This window comes from Silurus aristotelis (assembly GCF_946808225.1).
Source record: "Silurus aristotelis genome assembly, chromosome: 4".
Taxonomy (NCBI): Eukaryota; Metazoa; Chordata; class Actinopteri; order Siluriformes; family Siluridae; genus Silurus; species Silurus aristotelis.
Window position 1 is genome coordinate 11,153,715 of NC_139577.1, and position 26,736 is coordinate 11,180,450.

Below are 26,736 nucleotides of genomic sequence, written 5' to 3' on the forward strand. Positions count from 1 at the left end.
TGCATGAATGGCTGCCTGACACATAATTTACTATTATAATTATCATTAACAATCACATGATTAATTAATAGATTAATAGTTAATAGTTGCTATGAATCCAGGTGTCATCAGTTGGTTTCTTATAAATGACTTGTTTGTCATTGAATCGGTGTTACTGATGTAAAGTAGCTCTTTATCACCTAACACAAAATAACTACATTCGGATGCAATTATACAACATTCGCAAACTGTTCGACATTAAACCGTTGGTTACTTTAAAACTAACCTTCATCTGGGAGATCACAGGGATTATGCATGTGAATATTTGATCTGTTAAATGGTTGCACATGTCAGATTTATTGCATGACTCAGCCTGAGTATGTATTACCCTGTATGTAGGTAAGTGCTTACCTTTTTCTTGTCTCTCATGGAGCCTTTGCCTCTCACCATGATCTTGCATCCTGTCTCAGCCTCCAGCTGCTTGGCTGTAAGCCCCCGTGGGCCAAGGATCCGGCCCACAAAATTAAACTGCAACACACAAACACATGCAAAACTCATTCCTCTGTATGTAAACTCCTTTAAATGTATTCCATATAAAAAAAATACAGCTCCTACAATACACAAACGATGCTACACTGGAAGGTTTTGACCTTTATTGCAAATTAAGACTTTACTGTATTGTTATTTTTAAATATATGAAAGTAAAAAAACAATACAAATGGTTTGTTTTGCAAGGTGTTATCCACAAGGCTCTTCTCAGCTTTATCCAAAGACGCAACCTTTAACACCCGGATAAAATCAACTTCATGCATTTTTCAACAATGGAATGGGTCCAAAAGCTTCAAAATTCACAAGCACAAAAATCATGACGTTCCATCAGTGGCACTGAGCGAAAGGAAACCATATGCAAACATAATACGCATTTTAGTTATTTAACTGCAGCCTACGATAAAATGAAAAAGAAGGGAAGAAAGCAAGTAGCGGGAGAATGAGATTTCCTGGGAGGCACCTTGTTCTAGCAAGCTGTCTGGGAGTTATCTCTGGAGCTCATCAGCCCGAGCTCCGACAATGGCGCTCGATGTGTGGTGAGTATGCCCTGCCTGCTCCAGGCCCATCACGACAAGATAAGAGCCACTGATCCTTCACCTGATCGATCGGGTATCAGAGCTAATCTGAGACCTGTCAGTCAAAAGATCAGGGGCCTGTACAAATGCTGCTACATGCTGATGTGTGAATGCATTTCGGCGATGGGCTTAAAATAAAGCCAGACTCGAGTGGTTATAACAGATAAACAGGAATTGTTTTTTTCTGTGGGCCTGCTATTTTATGCTGTTTTGATCTGCTTTATGGTAGCTTACGTGAGAAATTTATAAATATGTTATTTATGGGCACCTTACAAGACAACAATTTTTTTATAATAAAATACTATACAACCAATAAGAATTATGTACACAGTATCACTGATATGTCTGCCTAAAAATAAGATTTGAAAGAAGGAAAAGAAAAAATGCAATGAATGTACACGATGAAATCTAAATCCACAAATAATCAGTGAATAAAAATGCATTTGTGGTACTTAATAAACCACACTTTATTTCAGAATAGATGATTTCACACAAATGCTTTAAACAAGCACTACATTCGATCTCACATGTTCAGTTTGATTTGATTAAAATCTTTCCTTTATATCCAACAATCTCTTCCTCCTTTACAAATGAATTCCATTCATCAAATTACAAAGTCGATAGGACTTCTAACAAATGATGTGGTGAGGCAGTGGGTTGCCACAAAATTCAAGTTTACACCAAACTTTCATGTTCTAATCAATAGTCCTTCAAGGCCTGATTTATCAATCCTTTTGATATTCGGATTCAATTATGTTTTCACATGAGTGACTCTGTGCGTAATCGAATACTTGTAAAACACTGCTTTTTTTTTTTTTTTTGCCCCTGTTGCATATTACATAGGCATGATATGAATAAGAAAGAGCAATTAAACTCTGCTTCAAGGCACAAAAAGCAAATGTACTGGCATTTATCAGCATACAAAACTATGGAGTGAAAAAAAAAATTAATGTGTTCTTTAACACCAAGTGTCACAAACACTTTTATTCACCAGCAAGTGATCCTGTCTTTATTTTATGACGCTAACACTTATGCATATCAGTGCAGGGCAAAAAATTATTCTTAATCTTATGTGGCTTTTCAAGGTGCCTTTGGTGGGGTGGAAATCAGAGGCATGCATAGAGGAGCTCCAGGAGGGCTTTATTTTTATACGTACACCTTTGTTCATACACAGGTGGAGGCAAATTGCATGGACATATAGTTCAGAATACCTTGTTAACTGTGTACATCTCCCTGAGTGAAAAAATTTCCCCGAGGTGTGTGAGTCCTTCATTAAAAAAAAGGATGCGTGTGAATCACTAGCCAGTCAGGTTTGTTAAATGCATCGTATTTTCATATGATTGTGTACGCAGAGAAGGGCAATGATGGCTAAGAGCATAGAATGTTCCCCGGCACTGTTTTGTGGGCTGCAAGGCAACATGCAACATCCTGACTTCAGAAAAAGAACATTTAATTCGTGCACACATTGTATGTACTACAAACCTTAATACTCCAATAAATTTATGCCGTTTATTATGCACTTACACCTAATAATACAACAATATTGTTTAATCCGAGATTTGTACACTGTGCGTAATTATTGTATTACGAACGATTTTCCTGTAATCAGTGAATAAGGGTTTAAAATGAATCAGGTTTCTCTCATATTCAGGACAATATCACACAAATTGTGGTTTATCCACGTAATAATCCATACAAACTGCTGCGATTCCACGGTTCTGCACTCGGTGGAAGATACCAAGACTAAGATCAGAAAGTAAATGCAAACGTTTATGTAGACACTCAGAATTACAATATTTTGTACATGGTTTAAATGGTGTTCAAAAGCTTTATCAATTACACCAGACCTTTTTTAAAGTCTAGCAAACTACATTTAACCTATTGATTCAAATGACTCTTCCCTAACTTTATACCAGAAAACATATTTACTACAAACTACTGTAAGCTAAATCAATCTAATGATGGGCTTGTGTGCGGGGTGGCTCCTGGGTGCTGTCAAGCAAGTAAATATCTGTAATTATACGTTTTTGGGCTATCAATTTCTCATTAACTGCAATTATTTCACAGTCACTGCACACCATAAATGCAAAGGAGAAAGATAACTTTTTAAATAAGCTCAATCCGGATGATTAAAACCTATTCCATACCATTCATTTCCATTACATCAGTCATTTAAATTCAGCACAAGTTCAACTTTATTTAAAATAAAAAATCCCTAGGGTATGGCTGCTTGACACAACAAAACTAACTTTGCTCTGAATAACAGCAGCATTAATCTGGACTGTCACCGTTGCTATTTCTATCTGCTCTCCACCTACACAGCATCCTGAATTTCCCAATGACAATTCTGTCAGCAAGCTCCGCACACTGTGCTTTGGCCATGACTTACACTAACAACAGGTTCATTGAAAAAAAAAAAAAAAACCTGAACACAGGAAGTGTAATAAAAAAAGAACGATAATAAAATAAACCGGAAAATATCAGCTACCATGAGGAAAGATTGATGATTTTATCCATTCAAAGTGCCTTTGCTTCTCTTTCCATTGAGAGCAAATAATCATGTTTTTCAGCTATGTTCGAGCTAAACGTCCAATAAAACTTTCATTTTGTACAAATTTCTGAACTTTCTAGTGATTCTTGCTATTATTACTCGTTTGACACGAAATCTTAAAAATTTGAATGAGATTGTTATTGTCTCGATACACGTGAAGTGACTACTGAACCACAGCATACAGCAGAATGCAGGTGGGGTTAATACAGGATTGGTGTCAGAACCAGTAGTCAAAATAAGTAAAATATATATTACACATTACAAAAAAAAATAAATTATATTATGCATTATAAAAAAGTAGTAGTGAAGTAGAAGTTACCAAAATAAAAACACTAAAAATACAAAAATACATATACTTGAAAAAAACATACTTATGTGAAACAGAAAAGAAAAAAAAAACGTCATTATTGTCCACTACAGAGCCACGTGTGGGTGTGGAACGCAATCGAAAGCCATTTTTTTAAATAGAGAAAATTTTGGAATGGTGGTCCATCTTCCCAGAAGAGACCTACCAATACGTAATCAAAAAGAAACCCAGAATCCAGATCTTGCTTACTTCAGATCAGGTCAGTGTTCCTGATTCTGCCATTTGAGACAAACTGGGGAAAATGGTGTCCTTCAGAAAGCAAGGTTGAATGCACCGCTAACCAAGAGGAACAAACCGGCTCGTTCAACAGTAGCCAAGAAATACTTTGTTGTCACCTCCAACCCATTTGATATAATGTTCTGTGAACTGCTGAGTCGAAAGTGAAAGACAGCTACATCTGGTATAAAGTTAACATAGTGTTCCACAATAGGGACACCATTCCAGCTTTCAAACATGGTGGTTTAAGTGTGATGGTGGGAGAATGCTTGGCTGCGCCAAGGCCTGGGCAACTGGCCATAATTGACAGAACCATGAGTTAAAGTTCTGCTCTCTACCAAAGAAAACTAAAGGAAAACCAATCAGTCAATCAAGTGCTGTTGTGTTAAGCAGCAAGACCACATACGAAAAAATTAAGGAAACAGAATCTTGAAAGAAGCTTCTAAAGACTGAGCCTTATTTTAATGACACTCAAAGCTTTGTGCAAATCAAATATATAGAGTAACATTTATATCTCAAGAATCAAACATAGGGCTAAATAACAGTTACAAAATGAAAATGAAATTTACACACAAACACAAGAGAGAATCATTGACAAAAATTCGGATTCATAACGAATATAATAACCATAATCATGTTAAACTGATGAGGAAATTCTTCGAAATGAGATTTGCATCTGTGTGAATGCTGCTGATGAAATATCATTACTGCACCTGGCCTGTGAATAAAAAGGAGCCAATTCACAGTCTTTTCACAAAACAGTTCATACAGCATCAACCACTAAACCTCTCTCCTGAAAGACTGAATAGCAAACGAACCAAAGCTCTTGGATGAGAACCACACACAGATATACATGGAAAATGGATCCAATCACACACACACACACACACACACACACACACACACACACACACACACACACACACACACACACACACTGCATTACTCATACACTTCATGCATGCCCATGTGTGTGTGTGTGTGTGTGTGTGTGTGTATATATATATATATATATATATATATATATATATATGTGCATGTTTGTGTTGGGATGGTAGGAAACTGCGAATGACTGTGCTTTTTTTTGGAAACAGTCAACGACAGAGAGGGGAATTAAATTTTCAGCTTCCACCCATCCAGTGGATGAGGCAACAGTAGGTGATATGCCGGAATGGAATCGGGAGCCTGAACCTAGCGTATTTCTGCACAAATTACTGTCAGCACTATTGTGTATGTGTGTGCACAGTTTATACAAAAAAGCCCAGTTGAGGCGTAAAGCCCTTATGTCGAACACAGATGTTGACTTAATTTTCAGATAAACTTCCTGCTGTTAGATATCTACTGTAGCGAATTGGAGTTGGGAGAGATTATACTGTGTGGGGGGGTGTACTAGAAGTCAAAACAGAGAGTGCAGTATGCAATAGATTCAGCAATCATCTCTGCATGGAATACAACGCTATGTCTATCAACCCCCCCCCCCCCCCCCCGTATATATATATATATATATATATATATATATATATATATATATATATATATATATATATATATATATATATATATACATATATATATACATATATATATATATATATATATATATATATATATATATATATATTATATATATACATATATATATATACATATATATATAGAAAATCAGTGAAAGTATAGATACCTTACTGCAAATCCTATTTAAGTTAAAAGTCCGATTCCAATATGACTCGAGTGAAAGTGTAAGAGTGAAAAAAAAAAGACAATGTAGTAAAGCGATCTTTCAAAAAGGGATCTTGATTTAACACATAAAATTACAGTTATCATGTCACAAAGTGAAAGAACCGTTAGTATTCAATGGACAAATCAATTTAAAGGAAATCATTTTAGGTAAAACCAAATATTCAGAGCTGACTAATTGATGTAATGTAATTAGTAACAAATATAGTGGAGTAAAAAAAAGTACATATATTAAAATGTAGTTGAGTAGAGAGTAAAAGTTGCTTATATCTTTGATGGTCTGTAAAACTAGAAAATAGCTAAAAAAAGTATAAAAGGACAGTAACAAAGTTACATTTACTCAAATAAGGATACAAGGTGGCCAAATATTTTCTTCATTTTTGTTCCTCAAATGGAAACTGATATCTTGTTGTTACATTTAATGTCTGCGAACCTTTAATACACACATAGATTATACAGAAGAACTAACACCCTTGTGGCCGAATGAGCACAAATCTCCACAACCACAAGATGTAGTGGAACCTCTTCCCAGAAGAGTGGAAGTTATTATAACAGCAAATGCGGACTAAATCCGGAATGAGATGTTCGAAAAGCACATGCAAATCTTATGGTCAGGTGTCCACAAACTTTTGTCCATATATGAATTCTATCTCATGCATGTCGTCCATGTTAGCATTGTACACTGTACACTGTACACTTTTTACTGTATATACATACACTTTTTGTCCCTTCTTGTGTTTTTATACCGCTATTCATTTGTAAATTTGTAATTCCTGTCTTCTTTCTGTCCTTTTTAAATTGTCAGAAGTAGCTGATTAGATGAAAGTATTCACAGGATTTTAATTTCGTTGTATTGTGTAACAGAAAATACATGCATTCATCCTGAATATTGAATCTTGTACGTGTGAAAGCAAAAGTGTGTGCTAGTGTGCCAGTTTTCCGCTATAGCCCTTAACCATTAGAATGTGTGAATATTTGAATACGTGTGTGTCTTGTTTAAAATTGTGTGATAATGTGGTGTCTCTGTGTCTAACCTCAACTGTCATACTGCTCTGTGATCCAGGCAACAGCTATGTTCAGCATCGGGTCTTAGGACACATTCTCTTCCCCTTTTCCAGCTTTTCCAGGTACATGGCTTTGTGTGGCGATTTTTGCATGTGAAGAATTACAGCTAGCTGGGTCCTTTTCAGCACATCACCGCTTTTGCTTTAACTAACTTTCAAAAAGAGCAACACTCAACAGAACGAGCTCCCTTTTACGAATAATGCATTTTTTTCGCATCGTGTTGCCACTCACAATGTTTTAGTCACCAAATAAGTGTTTTTTTTTTCTTTTTTTTAAAGCCAACAAACTCAGCTCAATACACTTTCTTAATGCACAGACGCTAGTATTTACTGTTTTCCCAGCACCGCTCTCACACACAAAAAAAAACCAACCCAACAAAGAAAAATCATTAAGCTGTAATAAAATCTCTAATATCTGCTGTTCCAGACTCAGGCCTATTTACACGATCTGCACAGTGGAGATTATACATGTTTTCCATCAACTACAATAAAACAGGCAGCAGGGACGTAATTAGGGCTGTTTAAGACAGCGCGCGCGGGCCTGCCAGAGAGCGCGAGTGATGGCATTATCTTATGAAGATAAACGAGCTGGCACTGCTAATAGGCAAATTAATTATTGCATGGCTTCAAATACCACTGCGCTCTGATTCCTTGCTGCAAGATGTCTTTTGTTTTCATTCAACGTGGAACAAGCGGAGGGGATGCAGGGCCAGGGAGACTGCCCTACTCCTTTACTAAAAGGGGGTGGGGGTGAGTTTAATATCTGAAACACTTGATTTCTCTGACATGGTTCAGCAGCTGGGTTTACGCTCCTATTAGTAGATTATATCGTGGTACTTACAGTAACAGTACTTGATATAACTGGGCTAGCTAAACTAAAAAACTTTAACAGACAACATTATAATGAACTTCCTGGTTACACAATTGTATTATTTGACCATGTAGTACACAGTTATAGAAAGGAAGTACGAATGCTTGTAATATTTTAATGATTTGTGCTGTACAGATGAGGACGGGTTCCCCTTTTGAGTCTGGTTCCTCTTAAGGTTTCTTTTTCGTACCATCTCAGGGAGTTTTTCTTAGACACAGTTGACCCAGGCTTGTTCATTGGGGCTAAATCCACATAAATGTAAATATAAGCAAACTTTGCTCTATAATTCTCACATTCTGTAAAGCTGCATTAAGTCAAAGTTCACAAGTTCTCTTTCAGTCTGGTTCCTCTAGAGGTTTCTTCCTCATGGAGTTGGCATCATTGATCATTAGGGTAAATTTGTGTTGAAATGAAAAAGAAAAAAAAAAAGAAAAAACATAAATATTCATTTTTGGGAAATTATTTCCTGGTAAAAAATATATTAAGGGTGGGTTATTTTAAACATTTATTAAATTGAGGTGAAGTTTGTGAAATACAAAGTGTGTGTAATGAACACTAAAAATCAATTTCTTTTACTCTATCAACTGTGTCAAAAGAAAAAAAAAAGCAGACGAAATATGACCTAATGCCATTTTATACACCTTGTTGTACAATGCCTTGCTCTACCCAAACACATTCATCTGCAGCAGAAACGGCAGAGTTCCTACACATTTTTCATTTCAAAATTCCATACTACTCCAGACTTAAGATTTTTAAGACCATATGTAACATCTGAAATCATTTTTATTGTTTATGAATTAAGTTTTTATTTTGTGAACCTGAATCCTACAACAACAGGAAGTGTACAAATCACCAAAAACTACAAAACAGAACTAAAATCCATTAAAAAAACACCTTGTTTTATTAAAAATTCTTAATTTTATATTTTAGAAAACTGAATAGGGGAATAGTATGGAAAAAAAACATTTTTCAATACTAAGTGTTCTTATTTTTTCCACACTCATCTAGACCTGAAAATCATTCAAATCAAATTCCATTCTTTTTAATACTTTTCCAAAATTCATAGTAACCCTGAGTTATTAAAAAAAATATTTCATCAGTGTCACAGACCAAGTGACTCCCAATGCTTCCTATACGTTTATAATCGTATATGGCTCTTTTGACACAGGCCTGTGATTTCTCCAGACTGACAGCATACACGAGTCCTAACCTAGCTTAGCATCGGTGCTGCCATTACAGACGTGTGAAGGGGAGGAGGCCGAGCTGAAGGGCTGTCTGGCCACCTCGTGAGGTTCTGAGGTGTTGTTGTGAGCAGCCATCATGTCCTAATGAACCCTAATTAACCTTCATTAGCTTTGCAATGATCCAGAACGCAGGCGCTCCTGCTGCAGCATTCTCCCCAGTGTGCATTCCTGTTTATTAACGTCAGGAATAATGAGAGGATTCGCGCTCCGTGTGTCAGTCCTCACCTAATCACAGCTGAATGAATGAGATAGACATGTGTGTGTGTGTGTGTGTGTGTGTGTGTGTGTGTGTGTGTGTGTGTGTGTGTGTGTGGTGGTGGTGGTGGTGGTGGTGGTGGTGTGTGTGTGTGTGTGTGTGTGTGTGTGGGGGGGGGGGGGGGGGGGGGGGGGGTATATGACCTTCTTTGTGTATAGGCTGCGATTTGACTAACTCAGAGCTCCAGAAAGGACATTTCCTCACGAGCGGTCACACATCACACACAACAGACTCAGATCTGCACCACAAATCGGTTTCGGACCACACAGCGCACTCAAAACTGCAAATACATGTATAGAGAAACATTTATATGTACGCATTAAATTAAGTCATATTAATGGTGAGCAGCTGGTCCAGAGCCTGCTGCCAATCCCCAGATTACGTCCAGCAGTTTAGCATTCATTAGGCCCTCGTTCAGCAGTGAGTTATGGGGCCATCCTCTCAGCCGACTTCAATTAAAACAACGACACCTGGAGAAGCGGGGCAGCTGGCCAAATCTCGCCTCCAATCCTCACAACACCGAAGACATTTCACACTACGGTTAACATGACATCAAAAAAGGCGTCTCACTCGAAAATGATGTCAGCACAGATATCTGAGATAGAAGGCGTGTGTAAAGGACCATTTTTTGTTCAAATGTAATTTCCAAATATCTTATTATATCCATGCTAATTAATTTATGTCCGTGCCATTTGTTTTTACCCTGATGACAACAACAACAAAACATTTCAAATGACTATTTGATTTTGTAAAGATAGAGCCGTATATGCACCACACAAACCAAAGAATATGTTCACCTGACCATCACATCCATGAAAGGATCTTCCAGCCTAAAGATCCATTAAGTTACTGAGCAACACAAGAACTTTAAGGATGAATTTGGACCACAGATTGCATTTATTCACCTATTACTGCACACCTCAACAATTATAGAACTGTAATAAATGGACATTCGGTACCACCCAGATGAGGATGGGTTTCCGGTTTTCCTCCCAAGGTTTCTTCCTCATACCATATCAGGGAGTTTTTTCTTGCCACACTCACCATTGTTTTGCTTATTATGGACAAACTTATACATTATTTAAATACCGCTTTATCACTGTAAAGATGCTTTGAGACAATGTCCATGGTCTGTCAAACCCCACTGATCAATAGCCATGGACGAAGTACCACAATGTAGTTGAGTTAAAATTGAGATACGCTTTTTAATATATTACTCCAGTAAAAGTAAAAGTGCTCCCTTTAAACTTGAGTAAAAGTAAAAAAAAAAAGCATTTGCCTTCAAATGTACTTAAGTATACAAAATACTATGATTTAGTATGGCTATAATGTTCCTATTATGATTTTTGATTTAGACTCTTACTTAATCAACTCACTTTATGTGAAAAGATTCTAATGTTACTTTTAACACACCAGTCTATTAATAGAATGATATTAATGAGTCAAACACTGATTGATATCTATTCAAATTAAACCTTATTTTCATCTACTTAAAAAAGAAATCAAAATTTTCTTCCATTATTTATACCCTTTCAGAACGTTCTGCTGGATGTTGAACTGATGCTGAACTGTATGTTTTTCTTAAGTAGATACCACCAAGCGCCAATCAAATCTAGTTCAAAACGGAGCGTGCACACAAGCCTGATTGTTGGCTTGCTACGTGCTTGACCAGTTACGTTTTAATCCACTCATATTTAAAAGAAATGACTGATTTCACAAAAAGTAGTTGAGTAAACACTAAGATATTTGACTTTGAAATGTAGTGAAGTTAACGTCAAATGGGAAAAAGTACAGAAAAATCGACTTAAGTACGGTAACATGTTTGTTACTGTCCACCACTGCTGATCACTGACTCTTTTGGAATGATGTGGAACGCAGATTTTACCCCAGGATTTTGCTCTTTAGACTGAATGAGCAAATCCACACCTCCATCAATCTACAGGGCATTCCGAGAGAACCTACTGGTGTGACGATCAAGGGGTCCACAAACATTTTGATGTGTAGTGTTGTGAAGAAAAGAGTGCAGGCAGGGTGGAGTGGGTGGAGAAGAGTGGCGGGAGTGATTTGTGATGGAAGGGTATCTGCAAGAGTGAAAGGGAAAGTTTATAGGACTGTGGTGAGATCTGCGATGTTGTATGTATTAGAGACAATGGCATTGAGTAAAAGACAGGAGGTGGAGCTGGAGGTAGCAGAGCTGAAGATGTTGATGTTTTTGTTAGGAGTGACGAGGATTAAAAGTTTTAGAGGGACAGCGCATGTAGGACGTTTTGGAGACAAGGTGAGGGAGGTGAGATTAAGATGTGCAGAGGGGGGACATGGGGTATATCGGTAGGAGAATGCTGAGGATGGAGCCACCAGGAAAGAGAAAAAGAGGAAGACCAAAGAGGAGGTTTATGGATGTGGTGAGGGAAGACATGCAGGTAGTTGGTTTGAAAAAAGCAGATGTAGAGGACAGGGGGGTATGGAGACGGATGATCCGCGGTGGCGACCCCTAATGGGGGAAGCCGAAAGAAGAAGAAGTGTAGTTTCTGTCACCAGGTGTTAGAGATTTTAAACTAACACCTGGGAAGAAAAAACAGAATGCATTTAATAGCTATTAAACAAAAGTAGGGTTGATGAACATGAGGGGGTTCCACAGCAATGCATATCTAGAATGTTCCGCCCTTTCTGAGCTTGCTGAATGATGATCAAGGCCAAAGAGAGGGCTGAGGGGAGAATCAATCCTGCCGTGCATGGCCCTAATGATTAATAATCAGTGATAGCTGCTCATCTCCGCGTCGGATGAGCATGACCCAGAAAAGGACACTGACGGAAGAATGATAAATGACAGCCCTCTCTTGTTCTCCTGCTTTCCCCTCGCTCTGCCTCTCCTTCGCTTCCATACCCACCACGTACCACAATGACTACAATTAAAAGCGCTGTTCAAGCCCAGAGCCCAAGATGAGTATTTATAGAGAAAGCTCTTTCTCGGCTCAGCACTGTCTGCTCTCTAACATTATCTCACCCCCCGCTCTCTCTCTCTCTCTCTCTCTCTCTCTCTCTCTCTCTCTCTCTCTCTCTCTCTCTCGCTCTCTCTCTCTCAAGCACACACAACACTTATTGTAGATATGAGAACACAAATGAATGGTAACAATTAATGGGAACAGCAACATTCTGCTAGCACTGTTGTCTTTCCCAGCCTAATAACATTGTTCACCAAATTGAAACGAGTGTGTGCTGCCAAGGGAGCAACAGCACTGCAAGAGTCTGAAGGACCAAATTAATTTCGGGTGCCACTGGCAGCCTGTTTGGAGATGAGTGTAGGGAGACACCGGGGTGTGTACGAGTTTGTTCTCCCTCTTTTATCAGGCAGACCAGGCCAGTGCTCCTCTGCCCTGATTTCCTGACCTCATCATACCCTCACATTCATCACCAGCTTGCATCCACAGCTGGTTATCATCCCTTACTCGCTTATACACTCACTTGCTCTCTCTCTCTCTCTCTCTCTCTCTCTCTCTCTCTCTCTCTCTCTCTCTCTCTCTCTCTCTCTCTCTCTCTCTCTCTCTCTCTCTCTCACACACACACACACACACACACACTCTCTCTCTCTCTCTCTCTCTCTCTCTCTCTCTCTCTCTCTCTTTCTCACACACACACACACACACACACACACACACACACACACACACACACACACACACACACACACACACACACACACACTTCCTTTCTCTATTAAACTGTTATAGTTCTTTAAAACTGTCACTGCCTCTCCCTCTTCCTCAAACTGGAAGTAATAACGACCACCTACGAAGAACTAATTGGGGATTTTGAATCAATTCATGTGCAGAGAAAACAGTAAGATATACATTCACATACTCACACATACATACTCTTATTCATACACACACATCCAGATGCATTTGTGTACCAAACCATACTCCAGATTCTGCGTTGGTATTTGGCTAGCAGTTTTATTAATAACAACTAATCAATAACTGACTATTCATTAATAACTGTTAGAATTCATATTCACATTTCTTAAGACTTTTTTTTTCAAAAAGCATAATAAAAATGAAACAAGCAAACAAAGGAAAAAAAATAACTAACGAATACCGAAATGATTAAATGATTAAATTGTATTTAGCAAGGGGTAAAAGTAAGTGACCATTTACCCCCCACACTCCTCTTAGATCTGCTGGGACTCTATTCTCGGCTGGCGGTTATTTGAGGCCTCTTATTTCATCTCTCTTTCCTCCTAATGAACCCAAGCGCACTAATAATGATCCTGGGCGTCCTTCAGAGTAGCAAGGACAGCCAGAACCTACACACACACACACACACACACACACACACACACACACACACACACACACACACACACATGCAAGCACGCACACACATACACACATCCAATGGACTTTGCACAGTCATAAACTCTCACAGATTTTGGAAGTCAAGTGGCGCTTCACTAAATGTTCACTAAACTTTTTGTAGCTCACTATTGTACAAACAAGAGGGTAAGAACTATTTGTATATTAAAGTTAACTTTTGTCACTCCAGATATTGGTTTTTAGCTTTGTGAATTATCCAAAATCACCATAAACCCTCAGTAATTGCATCTTTAGATCAATATATGAAATAAAAATCCATAAAAGAATGACTTTTGAGGATCAACTTTCACTGATAGTAACTCGACATAGTAATATTCGACAATTTTCACAAAAAACTCAACAATTGCAAAAATTGAGACTCAGGCTAAATCTACACTAATCCAGATAAATTTTAAAACGGTGTTTTCAAAAAAGTTGCTCATTCGCACTGAAATATCTGAAAATGCTCAAGTCCTTGTACTGCGCAAAAACGTAGAACGATTTGACCTGCGTCATTTCCGCCTGCTGTTTATTTGCTTTCTGGCTCTCTGAAACTTCACAGCAAAGATGGCAAAAGTACACACATTCTTCACTCAAGTAGAAGTATTGATACTCATGTTTTAAAAGACTCTGGTAAAAGTTAAAGTACTGACTACACATTTTCTCACAAGTTAAAGTGAAGAGGTTTGGGCTCTGACATGTACTTAAGTAAAAAGTAGCCATTACGACTACCTGTTTTAGTGCCACGCTGAAAAACTGGACGTCACATCATATTAATATATTAATACAGAGGTATTACAAATGTTGTTACCTAATGAATGTATCCAGGCTGAACAACCACAACAAGCAGAGAAAAGATGATGATGACCAGGTGACCAGGAATGTCTGTTCTCAGTTATGTTTACATCGCTGACGCCCTCTGTCTCACCACGTTAACCACATACTTCTTGTTGCCTTCTGTCTGTGGTGTGTGAGAGCCAGGAAACGATACACCAATGCTAAGTTAAAAAAGCCAGGTTGATCGGCTGAAAACGGCACGAAATGAGAATATTGATCATGTCACCAAATAGATTAAAACTAAGGTAACGAGCCTGGTTTGAAAATGTAAGTAGATAGTACAGAGATTTGTGTACAAAATTTAATGAGTGAAAGTAAAAAGTTTTCCGAAAAATAAATAGTAAAGTACTGATACTAGAAAAATCTACTTAAGTATGTCATGAACACAACACAAGGCCAGGTTATTCTGTCAGGTATGTGACTGGAAGGACCCAAATGCAGGACGCAAAAGGGCTATGGTGAAAACAGTCTTTAATAAATGAAACGTGCAGGAGAAAAAACACAGTCCAGTAACAGGGCAAAGCAGGGTAGAACAGAGATCCAAGACAGGGTTGGGAATGGGAGCCAGAGTAGGCAGGATGGCAAGATATAATCTCAGGAATATGAAGAGCCAGTGAGATAATCTTGCCTTGAGGTAATGTCTTTTGGAACAACGGCAAGATGGCCGCCGACCCGGAAGAGACTGACAAAGTACAGTAATAAAGTATTTGTACTTTGTTACTTCCCAACTCTGCTTTGCGTCAATGTCGAGGAAAGGCAGCGAGTTTTTTTAAATTCACCGACAGTGAGGTGAAGTTGTTGAGTAACACAGGAATATAAAGTTGCAAAAGTGAGTGAGAATATAGACTTGGAGACGTGACACAAATACGCTGAATTATCGAACCGCTTCAAAGAACAGTATCCTGCTGATGTTACTTCCCCCCACAGTAAAGACAAGCTTAAAACTCATAATAACCACAAAATTACAAAATTACTGTACAATGTTGTCAACCATCTTGTGACTGCTTTATGTATGAATTATGAAAATGTATACATCTACTTTTTTTTGAAAAGTATTTTTCAAAAACATATTTTTTCATTCACTAAACGCACTGTCTGACTGCGGACAGAAGGCCAATTATGTTTTCAAACCAAAATATATTAGTGTGGACACAGTAGTTATTTTAGTCCAGAAACATGACTTTTCTGTTTTCAAAAATGTATATTTATCTTCATTATAAAATATTCTTTTATTAGGGATTTATAAATAATACAGCTCGCCTATTTCGTGTCATGACCGCTGAATAAATTAATCAAACAGATGTGGTGGGACACCTCTGTCCTCACTACTCCATCGTTTGGGGACACGGGCAAATAAACAGCCTTTCAAACTTCACCAGACTGGAAGGTCCCAAAAAAAACGGTGTCTATGCCAACGCTAGAAAAAAGCTTAATTAATGATCCCAATGCAGGAATCACAGGGGAACAGCGCAAGTTAATTGGGATCAATCAGCTCGAGGTCTCCTGGGCCAGAGGGCTTAGGCAGGCGGGATCTGACAGCGATTGCTTAAAAGATTTGTTAACCGCTGGGATGCTGGTGACTCGGCTGAACACAACTGACTCAACACAACCCGGGAAGCAGACACAGTTTAAAATCAGCCCTATTACTGGATCCGTGAGCACGTCAAAGGATAACACACAGGGGGTACAAGTCACTCTCAATGCCTGCACTTAAAAACACAGGCATTAGTATGAAATGCTTTAGAGCAGAAAACGGTTTAAACCGAGGCTGCTCTGACAGTAAGTGCCTACAACAAACCATCTGTTTAGTCCATAATAGATTAAATGGGCCCATAAAATAAAGCAAAACACAGTATGTGGCTCACTACCTAAGCTCCTCGTAATGAAATCAATACACTGGACGTGAGCCCATGTCCTAATGCAAGGAAAACGAGATTACACTGACATGTAGACCTTGTTAATTAAATAAAGCAATATTGTAAATAGCTCTGCGTTTTACAATTCCATTTACTTAGGAAGATTTATCTAAAGAGCGCTTCTGTAAATGTATAAAAAAAAAAAAAATCTTTAAATTTTTTTTTTGTCAGAAAACACTACTTTCAAGGTAAGAAAAATCATTTTTGACACACTTTGTTTGTGGTACATTTGTGCGTGTTTACACGTTCTATTTGCAGCCAGTAGATGAGGTTCCAAAGTTGGAGTAAATAAGAGGATAAGCTGATACTCACATCAGGATATTCTTTAACAGGCACGTAAAGCTTCTCCTGGAGCTGTACAATTGGACCCACGGCGTCGGGAAGCTCCGAGCTCCTCTTCTCTGTGCTCCCATTTAACGTGTCATTGTACATGTCTTTTCGTACTCTGCTGATTTCTGCAACAACAAAAAAAACACACTCTCTCTTAGTCATAGGAATCACAGCACAATACAAACTGCCCATGAATACCAGTGCACTTTTTATGCAGCAGCATTTCTGTCATTTTTGTCTGTTATTCTATGAAGCATCGTGAGAGAGTCTGTCTTGTATTGTAATAGTTTCTGTCTTGCATTGTGGTAGACTTTGACGAGCTTTGTGGTAGATTCTGTCTTGCATTGTGGTAGACTCTGACTAGATTTATGGTAGATTCTGTCTTAGAATGTGGTAGTCTGTCTAGCATTATGGTAGCCTCTGACTAGCATTGTGGTAGACTGTCTTAGATTGTGTTAGATTCTGACTAGCATTGTAGTAGATTTTGTCTTGCACTGGGGTTGACTCACAAGCTTTGTGGTAGATTCTGTCTTTCATTGTGGTAAACTCTATTTAACATTGTTAAATCTGACTAGCATTGTGGTAGAGTCTGATATTGTGGTAGACTCTGATATTGTTCAAGAATCTACAGTATTTAATATTGTGTTACACTCTGACTAGCATTGTGGTAGAGTCTGATATTGTGGTAGACTCTGATATTGTTCAAGAATCTACAGTATTTAATATTGTGTTACACTCTGACTAGCATTGTGGTAGAGTCTGATACTGTGGTAGACTCTGATATTGTTCAAGAATCTACAGTATTTAATATTGTGTTACACTCTGACTAGCATTGTGGTAGAGTCTGATACTGTGGTAGACTCTGATATTGTTCAAGAATCTACAGTATTTAATATTGTGTTACACTCTGACTAGAATTGTGGTAGAGTCTGATATTGTGGTAGACTCTGATATTGTTCAAGAGTCTATTTAATATTGTGTTACACTCTGACTAGCATTGTGGTAGAGTCTGATATTGTGGTAGACTCTGATATTGTTCAAGAATCTACAGTATTTAATATTGTGTTACACTCTGACTAGCATTGTGGTAGAGTCTGATACTGTGGTAGACTCTGATATTGTTCAAGAATCTACAGTATTTAATATTGTGTTACACTCTGACTAGCATTGTGGTAGAGTCTGATACTGTGGTAGACTCTGATATTGTTCAAGAATCTACAGTATTTAATATTGTGTTACACTCTGACTAGAATTGTGGTAGAGTCTGATATTGTGGTAGACTCTGATATTGTTCAAGAGTCTATTTAATATTGTGTTACACTCTGACTAGCATTGTGGTAGAGTCTGATATTGTGAGAGTTTTTGATATTTTGGAATACTCGAAATAACATTGTCAAACAGATTGATATTAGGGAATACTTTGGCTAGCATTGTGGAAGACTCTGACTAGCAGTGTGGTAGACTAATATCTTGTGAAACACTCTGACTAGCATTGTGAAAGACACTGATATTGAGAAAAACTATTACTTGCATTGTGGAAACCCAAGTCATGCACAACAGTAAAATCACAGAAAACACATAGAACTCAGAGAGTTCTTCTTGTTACTATTTCAAATGCCTCAAATAAAAACAGACTTCAAAATATGAATGCATGTCCTAGCTAGAACAGTTCCAGTTACAATCGTATTTCCATATAAATCTTACACACATTCATCATTTATTCTTTAAATATAATTGTAACAAAAATCCGAATGGATGCACAGATAGATAGACAACCCGAAAAGAGAGACTCTGTCATACACAACTCCCATACAGAACTATACCATATCTCCCCCATTTCACAAATTGGTTTAAATATCACATGGTTGCTTACATAACTGTACAGAGTGGCAGTTATATTAACAATACATCTGCTTGTGTATTTGCATGTGTTTTTGGAAGCAAATGCACAATCCATGTTCAAGAGAAAACTCTAAATCTGGCTTTCAGGTTTTTTGGGGGGTTTTTTTGCTTGCAAAAGAAACTAATGCTGCAACTGACATCTAGATCTGCCTCATTTGTGCTTCTTTCACTGTCGAACTGCTGTTCAGTTTGACGAGGTTGTCAAACCTGCCATAAAAATATGCGCCTCATTCCTACATCTTACCTGTTATTAAGAAAAATAAACAAAATACAGTGCCTTGCGAAAGTATTCGGCCCCCTTGAACTTTGCGACCTTTTGCCACATTTCAGGCTTCAAACATAAAGATATAAAACTGTAATTTTTTGTGAAGAATCAACAACAAGTGGGACACAATCATGAAGTGGAACGAAATTTATTGGATATTTCAAACTTTTTCAACAAATAAAAAACTGAAAGGCACTGTACATTTTAACAAGGCAATAATCGAATGGCAACAGTTTAGATCTAGACAAAATCATTTATTTATGAAATCTGTATTCGTTTGTTTCATTTAGATAATTTGGCATTTAAAGTATACCACCAGGTGTAAGCAGAGCACCCAATTCACCCCAAAGCCTGAAGCTAAACTTGTCACTGCATTGCTGAAAAATTGCTGATCTTACCAAACTATTAAAATATATATTAAAATAAAAGCCATAACACCAGACAGTAGAATTATCCTGTAGCAATATCTTGTTCCTTGTTTTGTGGGGTTGCAATTTTTTTTATATTATGTGAGTACAGAGTGTATGATTGCAACAATCGAGATTCTGAAGATTGTGAGCAGAAACGTGTACATAAAATAGCAGTAGCTGAACAGAGTATCTAAGGCTGAGATTATAGGCTGAGAGCTATAAAAGTGCCACAGAATTGCCACAGAGTGCCTGCTTTAACACATCCTCTGGTGAACTTCAGAGTTTGCACTGCTCTGCTGCTGCCAGGATCTCCAGCAGGAAACCACAGAACAGGCAGGAAGGATAATCACTATAATTATAGATGATCCCTTTTGTCAGTTAATGAAGGAAGCAATGAGTCTCCATTTCTTAAAACAACCTATATAATTCCTTAGGAGAATTGAAGTGCAAGAATGGGAAAGTGTGAGAGAGAGAAAGAGAGAGAGAAAGAGAGAGAGAGAGAGAGAGAGAGAGAGAGAGAGAGAGAGAGAGAAAGAGAGAAATGAGAGAGAATGCTTAGTAATAAGGTGGGAGAGATAATTAAAACCACCAGCCCTGTTAATATTTAATAAAAGACGTTACGTCCTGGAATCTCGCCGCCACCATTGTGTGTTGTGTAATTCTCTTACTGGAGGATGAATTCTCTGGAGCAAACCTCATGGGCAAACGATGGAGGATGGAGAGATGTAATTACTATTGGAATAGCATGTGGCCACAGACATATATTTGACGCAGACCCCATAATCCTGCTATTTCCGTGACCTGTTCAATCCATATTTCAGAAATCCTTTTTTATTTATGAGGAAATAAACACCTATGGATTATGCCATAACGTGAATATATTATCCCGAGCTGGGTGAATGAAACTGAGAGAGCTTGGTAATAAACAATACGTGGCTTCTAGGAAAAGCTCTGCTGTAAATGCATAATTAAAAAACCTCCAAGAGAAACTGAACAGAATACTAAAAGCTTTACACATCAGGCAACTTTCTTCTCCTTGGAAGCACCGCTTCCTGCTTTCTGTGTACCATGGGCATTGCAATTTGCCTAAATATCAGTTCAATGGCATATCTAGCTCATCTCAATAAATCACAGCCTCAAAAAGCCTTCTGATGGCTGTAAATGACGGGCACATTGGTATCAAAGATGATTTATGCATTCATTGTGACAACCAAGGACTTAGCTGTTAGACAAAGGTCCAATAAGGGAGAAGTTCCTTTGAGAGATGACAAGAAATATGACAGTTATGCCAGACTGGCCGAACGGTGTGGAAGTCTAAGTAGCAGCACACATCAGAGATATCAATGCACCAGGGATGACATGGCAGAGAACAGGAGTAGAAAGACTGTACTGCTTTGAAATGTCATCACTTGAATGGAGCAGCATTTCTAATACAATCCAAGTCTTGGGAGGGCTTTTCCTGTTCTTTCTTTTCTGATTGCTGAGATAGAGTGCATAAAAAAACATACGTATGTGTTTGGAGGAAGTTATTTAAAACCTTATTTCAGGTCCTTCTAACAAAACCCTAGATTCCTCATTTTGGATGTTGCCAAATCTATACTTATTTCGCTTTAGGTCTATAAATAGCTAGTGACGATAATCTAAAACCAGAAATTCACTTCACCCAGACTGCAAAATCTTCATGGCAGTGCACACAGGCCTCTGTGTTCTCCTCAGTCGCTGGCACTCAGCAGGTTGAACGCAGTTGCAGTGCTGAGGATTAGCTCACTACATGCGGGGAACAAGATACATGGAGCCTTTCATCATCTAGGAAGCCTGTGAATTTAGAGTGTCGCCTCATTCTCTCTCTCTCTCTCTCTCTCTCTCTCTCTCTCTCTCTCTCTCTCTCTCTCTCTCTCTCTCTCTCTCTCTCTCTCTCTCTCTCTCTCTCTCTTTCTTTCTTTCCTCCTGGACAGAAAGACTCCAGTCATTACACCTACTCTTAGCTCCTGCTTTTTTGAACTGCTGCTCTCTTTCCTGATAACAGATAGAAGAAATCATTACATACTCCCGGAGGAATAGAAAGTCGCCATATCCTAAATGAGTGTGTAACAGTAGAAACTTCAGGGAATAATCATATCTTTTCTAATTGAAGCAATCTGTTAGATAATGTTTAAGGATGAAGAGGATGGTCATTGACGTTCTGCTATGGGGAATCAGGGTTCAGAATACAAATAGGATCGCACAGCCTGTGTACTTGAGCTTGTTTTCTTTTCAGGTTGGGAGTGCTGTCCGGCGGTCAGACAGGGCTCCAGATTTGAGGATGATTAAACTGTCAGTGGTGATTTATGAATGACGTTATTACGCCATTTTAAAAGCACTTTTTAGTGATTTGTCAGCTTTTCTTGCCTGCCGAATTCAATCACTTTCATCACTGGCCTCAAGGGCTGGACTTGCTGCACGACTGAGCGGCCACCTGTGCACATATGCCACAAATGCTTGATACAGTCAGCCACTGACATCACACACACATACACACACGCACACACACGTACAAACACAGCTATAGAAGCAACACTTTATTATCATTAGTAAATAATTTAAACTGGACTGCAAATAAGTACAAAGTACAGAACTGTTATCCTCCTTTTTACCGATATTTTTTAGAAACCACCATTTCTAAAGTATCTCAAATTATTTTCAACCAGAATATACAGCCTTAACATGTTCATGCACTTATCCATATTATTGGGACTTCAATTTTAAATCTACTTTCTGGAATATTTATACAGGAGTTAGGAGGAAACCTGGAGATACAAGGAGAACATGCATGGAATGTTATTCTCTATTGTTTTAATCATTTCAGGATTATAGCTAAATCAATTAATGCATCCCCGGTTGGGGGGCGGGGGGATGGGGGGGTCTGGGGGGGATTGGAAATGAAAGTAAACATACCAGCAGGCAGCTTGTGCAAGGCATGAATGGGAATTTAACTTGTGATGTTTGGTTTACAAGGTTGTTGCCTTCCCACTTGGATGTCATTCCAAAGTTTTAATGCTAGTTTTAATCTGCAGACTTTTTGGGGTCTGCTTTGTACTCAATGCATTTTGTATAAAATAAAAAATGCAATATCTGCAATAATGAATGGCAATATGATTGAAACATGAGAAAAATCCATGCCATTTCATCCTCAAAATGAAAACAAAAACTAAACACTTGCCTAAAACTAACCCAAAATACATCCAACCGAGCAAACCATCAAAAACAAATCTTGAGCCAAATCTGTCTTTGACGTTGAAGTAAAACTAACTTGACGACCAGCATACTCATATTTTAACTATATACACTCCTATCTTGGTTTAATCAATGCACAAATTGAGTCTGTAATGCAATAGCAGTTAACAGACAGATCTGGCAGCTAGGATGTTTTATTTATAGATCAATTATGATTAACTGAATCTTCTTCTCTTCATTTTATAATGACTTCAGGCAAGTCTTCCAAAAAAAAAAAGATAATCAGATAATGTTATTTTGTTATTGCTTGTTTTCACATACAGCTAGTTCTTAGCAAGTTCACTTTTTCCAAACTCTTCAAACTGCACAACGGCATTCGATCGACAATTATAATACAACACGCTAACAAAAGAAAAAACAGCGTGTACAGCATACAGTGCAGGTGTAGGTGTTTTTGTTAGTTATTGTAGTAGAACAAAGTGCTCTTCTTAGAAAAAAAAGTAGCATTGATGTTTTGATAAAAGATCCTGAGATGTGTAATTGGGTATTTTAATATACACAACTACTAGTACAGTTCAGAGTGCTGAAATGCAGAAAGGTCCTAATCATAAAAGTTTCTCAGTCAGAAGACTTTTTAAACAGTGAAACCTCAGAGCTGCTCCTTCAGATGACCACATGAAGATTGCCCGAGTGATTTCTGACACTGAGTAATATATTAATAAAACAGCTGTGGAATCTCTGGCTTTTGGCCCAGATGTAAGGAGAGCTGTGGTGTTGCCTGTAGTGTGACACCACCGGATGTGAGGAGATGGAGTGTGATGAGGCTGTCTTTCAAACACAAGGCTAAAGTGCGCTATTACCATCGCTCACTGCGGAGAAAAGGTCCACATGAGTGGAGAACCTGCGAGAGAGTGAATACGAAAGAGTGAGGTGAGATGTAGAGAGGATAAAAGGAAGATGGATTTCGAAGGAGTTTCTGAGAGGGAGTGGGAGCAAGATGAGGCCGAGCGTTGAAAGGAGAGTCACTGGAGCAGACAGGCGGAAAATAAAAAGCGAGAGAATGAAGAGAGAAAGAGGAAAGATGGAAAGAGAATCATGCCTTGAAATACAGCAAGGATGCAGACATAAGTACAGTAGATCTGCCGTTGAGTCCATCCAGCCGAGCAAAGTGTGCATAAGAGTGGATAAAGACAATCCGAGTAACAAAAGGAGAAGGTAGGAGTAAAACCCACCAGCCACTAACTACTGTCAGTCAGGGAGTTGGAACTCTGTGGAGAGACGAGACGGATAGCCGAGGACACAGTGAGAGACAGACGGAGCCGGGAAAAGTAACACCCTTCTGTGTTTGTAATTATGCGTTGCGAGTGAGAGTGCAGGTGGGGAGGCAAGAAAAGGGTATGTGCTCAAACTGAGCTGCCATCTGGGCCTGCACTGGGTGGAGAATGGTAGCACTGCCCAGACCTGCTAACTACCTGCTGCTTCACCACACATACCCTACACACATGCGTCGCTGCACAGACATGCACACAGACTATCGCACCCCGCAAATCCTGTCATGAGAAATAAGTTCACTTGCTTGATAAACAAATGCAAAGAGAGATTGGATCAGAGGAGGCAGATGTCCGAAAAAGACAAGCTTTAATCATCACATTTAAGGATCCTGCTTCTGCTTCTTCTACTTCTTCTTCTTCTTTTGGCTGCTCCCATTACGGGTCGCCACAGCGGATCATCCGTCTCTATACTACTCTGTCCTCTGCATCTGCCTCTTTCAAACCAACTTCCTGCATTTCTTCCCTCACTGCATCCATAAACCTCCTCTTTGGTCTTCCTCTTTTCCTTCTTCCTGGTGGCTCCATCCTCAGCATTCTCCTACCAATATACCCCATGTCCCTCCTCTGCACATGTCCAAACCGTCTCAATCTTGCCTCCCTCGCTTTGTCTCCAAAACGTCCTACATGCGCTGTCCCTCTAATAAACTAATTTCTACTCCTGTCTATCCTCGTCACTCCCAACAAAAACCTCAACATCTTCAGCTCTGCTACCTCCAGCTCCGCCTCCTGTCTTTTACTCAATGCCACTGTCTCTAAACCATACAACATCGCAGGTCTCACCACAGTCCTATAAACTTTCCCTTTCACTCTTGCAGATACTCTACTATCACAAATCACTCCTGTTATTCTTCTTCACCCACTCCACCCTGCCTGCACTCTTTTCTTCACTTCTCTAACACACTCTCCATTACTTTGCACTGTTGACCCCAGGTACCTGAACTCCTCCACCTTCTCCACTTCTTCTCCCTGCAACCGCACCCCTCCACTGCCCTCCCTCTCATTCACACACATGTACTCTGTCTTACTCCTACTGACTTTCATTCCACTTTTCTCCAGCACATACCTCCACCTCTCCAGGCTCTTCTCAACCTGCTCCCTACTCTCACCACAAATAACATTATCTTATTCTAATTATTATTATCAATGGTGGACAGTAAATATGTAAATGTAACTTGTTACTGTACTTAAGTAGCTTTACTGAAGTGTTTTCATTTGGAAAGATTTTAACTTCACTACATTTCAAAGTCAAATATCATACTACATCTTGCAAAATCAGTTTTTCCTTTTTATTTATGAGAAGATATAAACTTAACTGGTCAATCAGTTCAACAGCAAACAGAACATTTTGAGAGGAATAAATGATGGAAAAACCTCCTGACTCGAACTCGCCACAACACCTGTGGCCTGATTTGCATGATTTCTTGAAGGATTTGGGCTCATGATAATTTTAATGATATCAATCAGTGTTTGACTCATTAATATTATTCTATTAATAGACTGGTGTGTTAACAGTAACATTAGAATCTTTTTACATAAACTCAGTTGATTAAGTAAAGAGTCTTGCGACAAAAAAATGATAAGAAGAACATTATAACCATAATAAATCATAGCACTTTGGATACTCAAGTACATTTAAAGGCAAATACTTTTTTACTTTTACCCAAGTGAAAGTTTAAAGGGAGCACTTTTACTTTTTCTGGAGTCATATACTACTGTATCTTTACTTTAACCCAACTATCTGTTTGTGTACTTATTCCACCACTGATTATTATTAGTATTACATTTTAATAATTTGCACAATAATAAACATATCTGCCTATTAGCAAGCTCTGGCAAAGTAAACAAAAATTCCAACAAACAAACAAACAAACAAACCAAAAATTTGGAATACGTTCTCAAGTGAGGCAAATCAAACTGCCGGCAGAGAAAAGTGCTAATCACCGCTATAGGCTAACAGGGAAAGCTGTTTAAGTCCTTTAACTATAAGTCTGTACATAATGTTACTAAACCGGTTGAAGAAAGAGCTCCAGATTGGTCACCCGGCACTGTGTTTTACAGGTCATTCAAAGAACCGTTTCTCAGCACTTTAAATAAACTGTGATTCAGCGCTTAGCATTTAGCCCAGTGGATAGCTTCATGCTGGATATAGATCGTGACTAATGAAGGTTAATTGCTGCACCATGTGATGTGAGCAAGTGCGTGAGCTCCGATTCAGGAAACCGACTGACATAAATACATGCATGTAAACTATAAAAAGGACAGTACAAACGGCCTATGGAATACCTGCGATCGAGTTACTTTGTGCTAAAGGAATGTATGGAAGATTGACATGAGTTACATGGCATGAAAAAAGACGTGCGCTCTGAGAATCCTCTGGAATGCGACAAAACCACAAACATCGTTTCATGTAAATGGGAGTGAAGAGGAGGAAGCGGGGAGGAAGGTGCAATAGGCTTCAAGCATGACTGGTTTTGGCAGAGATTCACTTCAATTAGCTGTGTGTGCTACAGCGGAGGGCAGGCGCCGAGGCTTTGCTGTGTCTCTAAAAGCATGAAGTACACTTTCCCTGCGGCCTGCACAGATGGATGACAACAGCCTGGCTGAGTGCAGAGTCATCAGAGGCAGTCCGGCAGAGACGGCATTTTTCAGAATGTGAATGGAACCAGCAGCAATCAGGAAGATGGGGCTTCTGTGTTTTGTTTTTTTTTGTTTATTTTTTTTACATTATAAAATGTGGGTAGACGATTCATCTGCAGTTAAATACAACTACA

At 38.6% G+C, this 26,736-nt stretch overlaps 1 protein-coding gene across 8 annotated transcripts in view; it reads right to left on the minus strand.

Annotated features, from left to right (window-relative positions):
• The window catches only part of qkib (QKI, KH domain containing, RNA binding b), a 76,099-nt gene that overhangs the window by 36,531 nt on the left and 12,832 nt on the right, over window positions 1-26,736 (minus strand). For all 8 annotated transcript variants that reach the window (XR_014533285.1, XM_083540075.1, XM_083540072.1 and 5 more), the window contains exons 2-3: window positions 16,827-16,969; window positions 391-507 (exon numbers count right to left, since the gene is read on the minus strand). Coding sequence is in view for 7 of the 8 variants with exons in the window: in XM_083540075.1 (XP_083396201.1) it covers window positions 391-507; window positions 16,827-16,969 (260 nt within the window). In the remaining variant the exon portion in view is untranslated. The remainder of the gene's footprint in view (window positions 1-390; window positions 508-16,826; window positions 16,970-26,736) is intronic.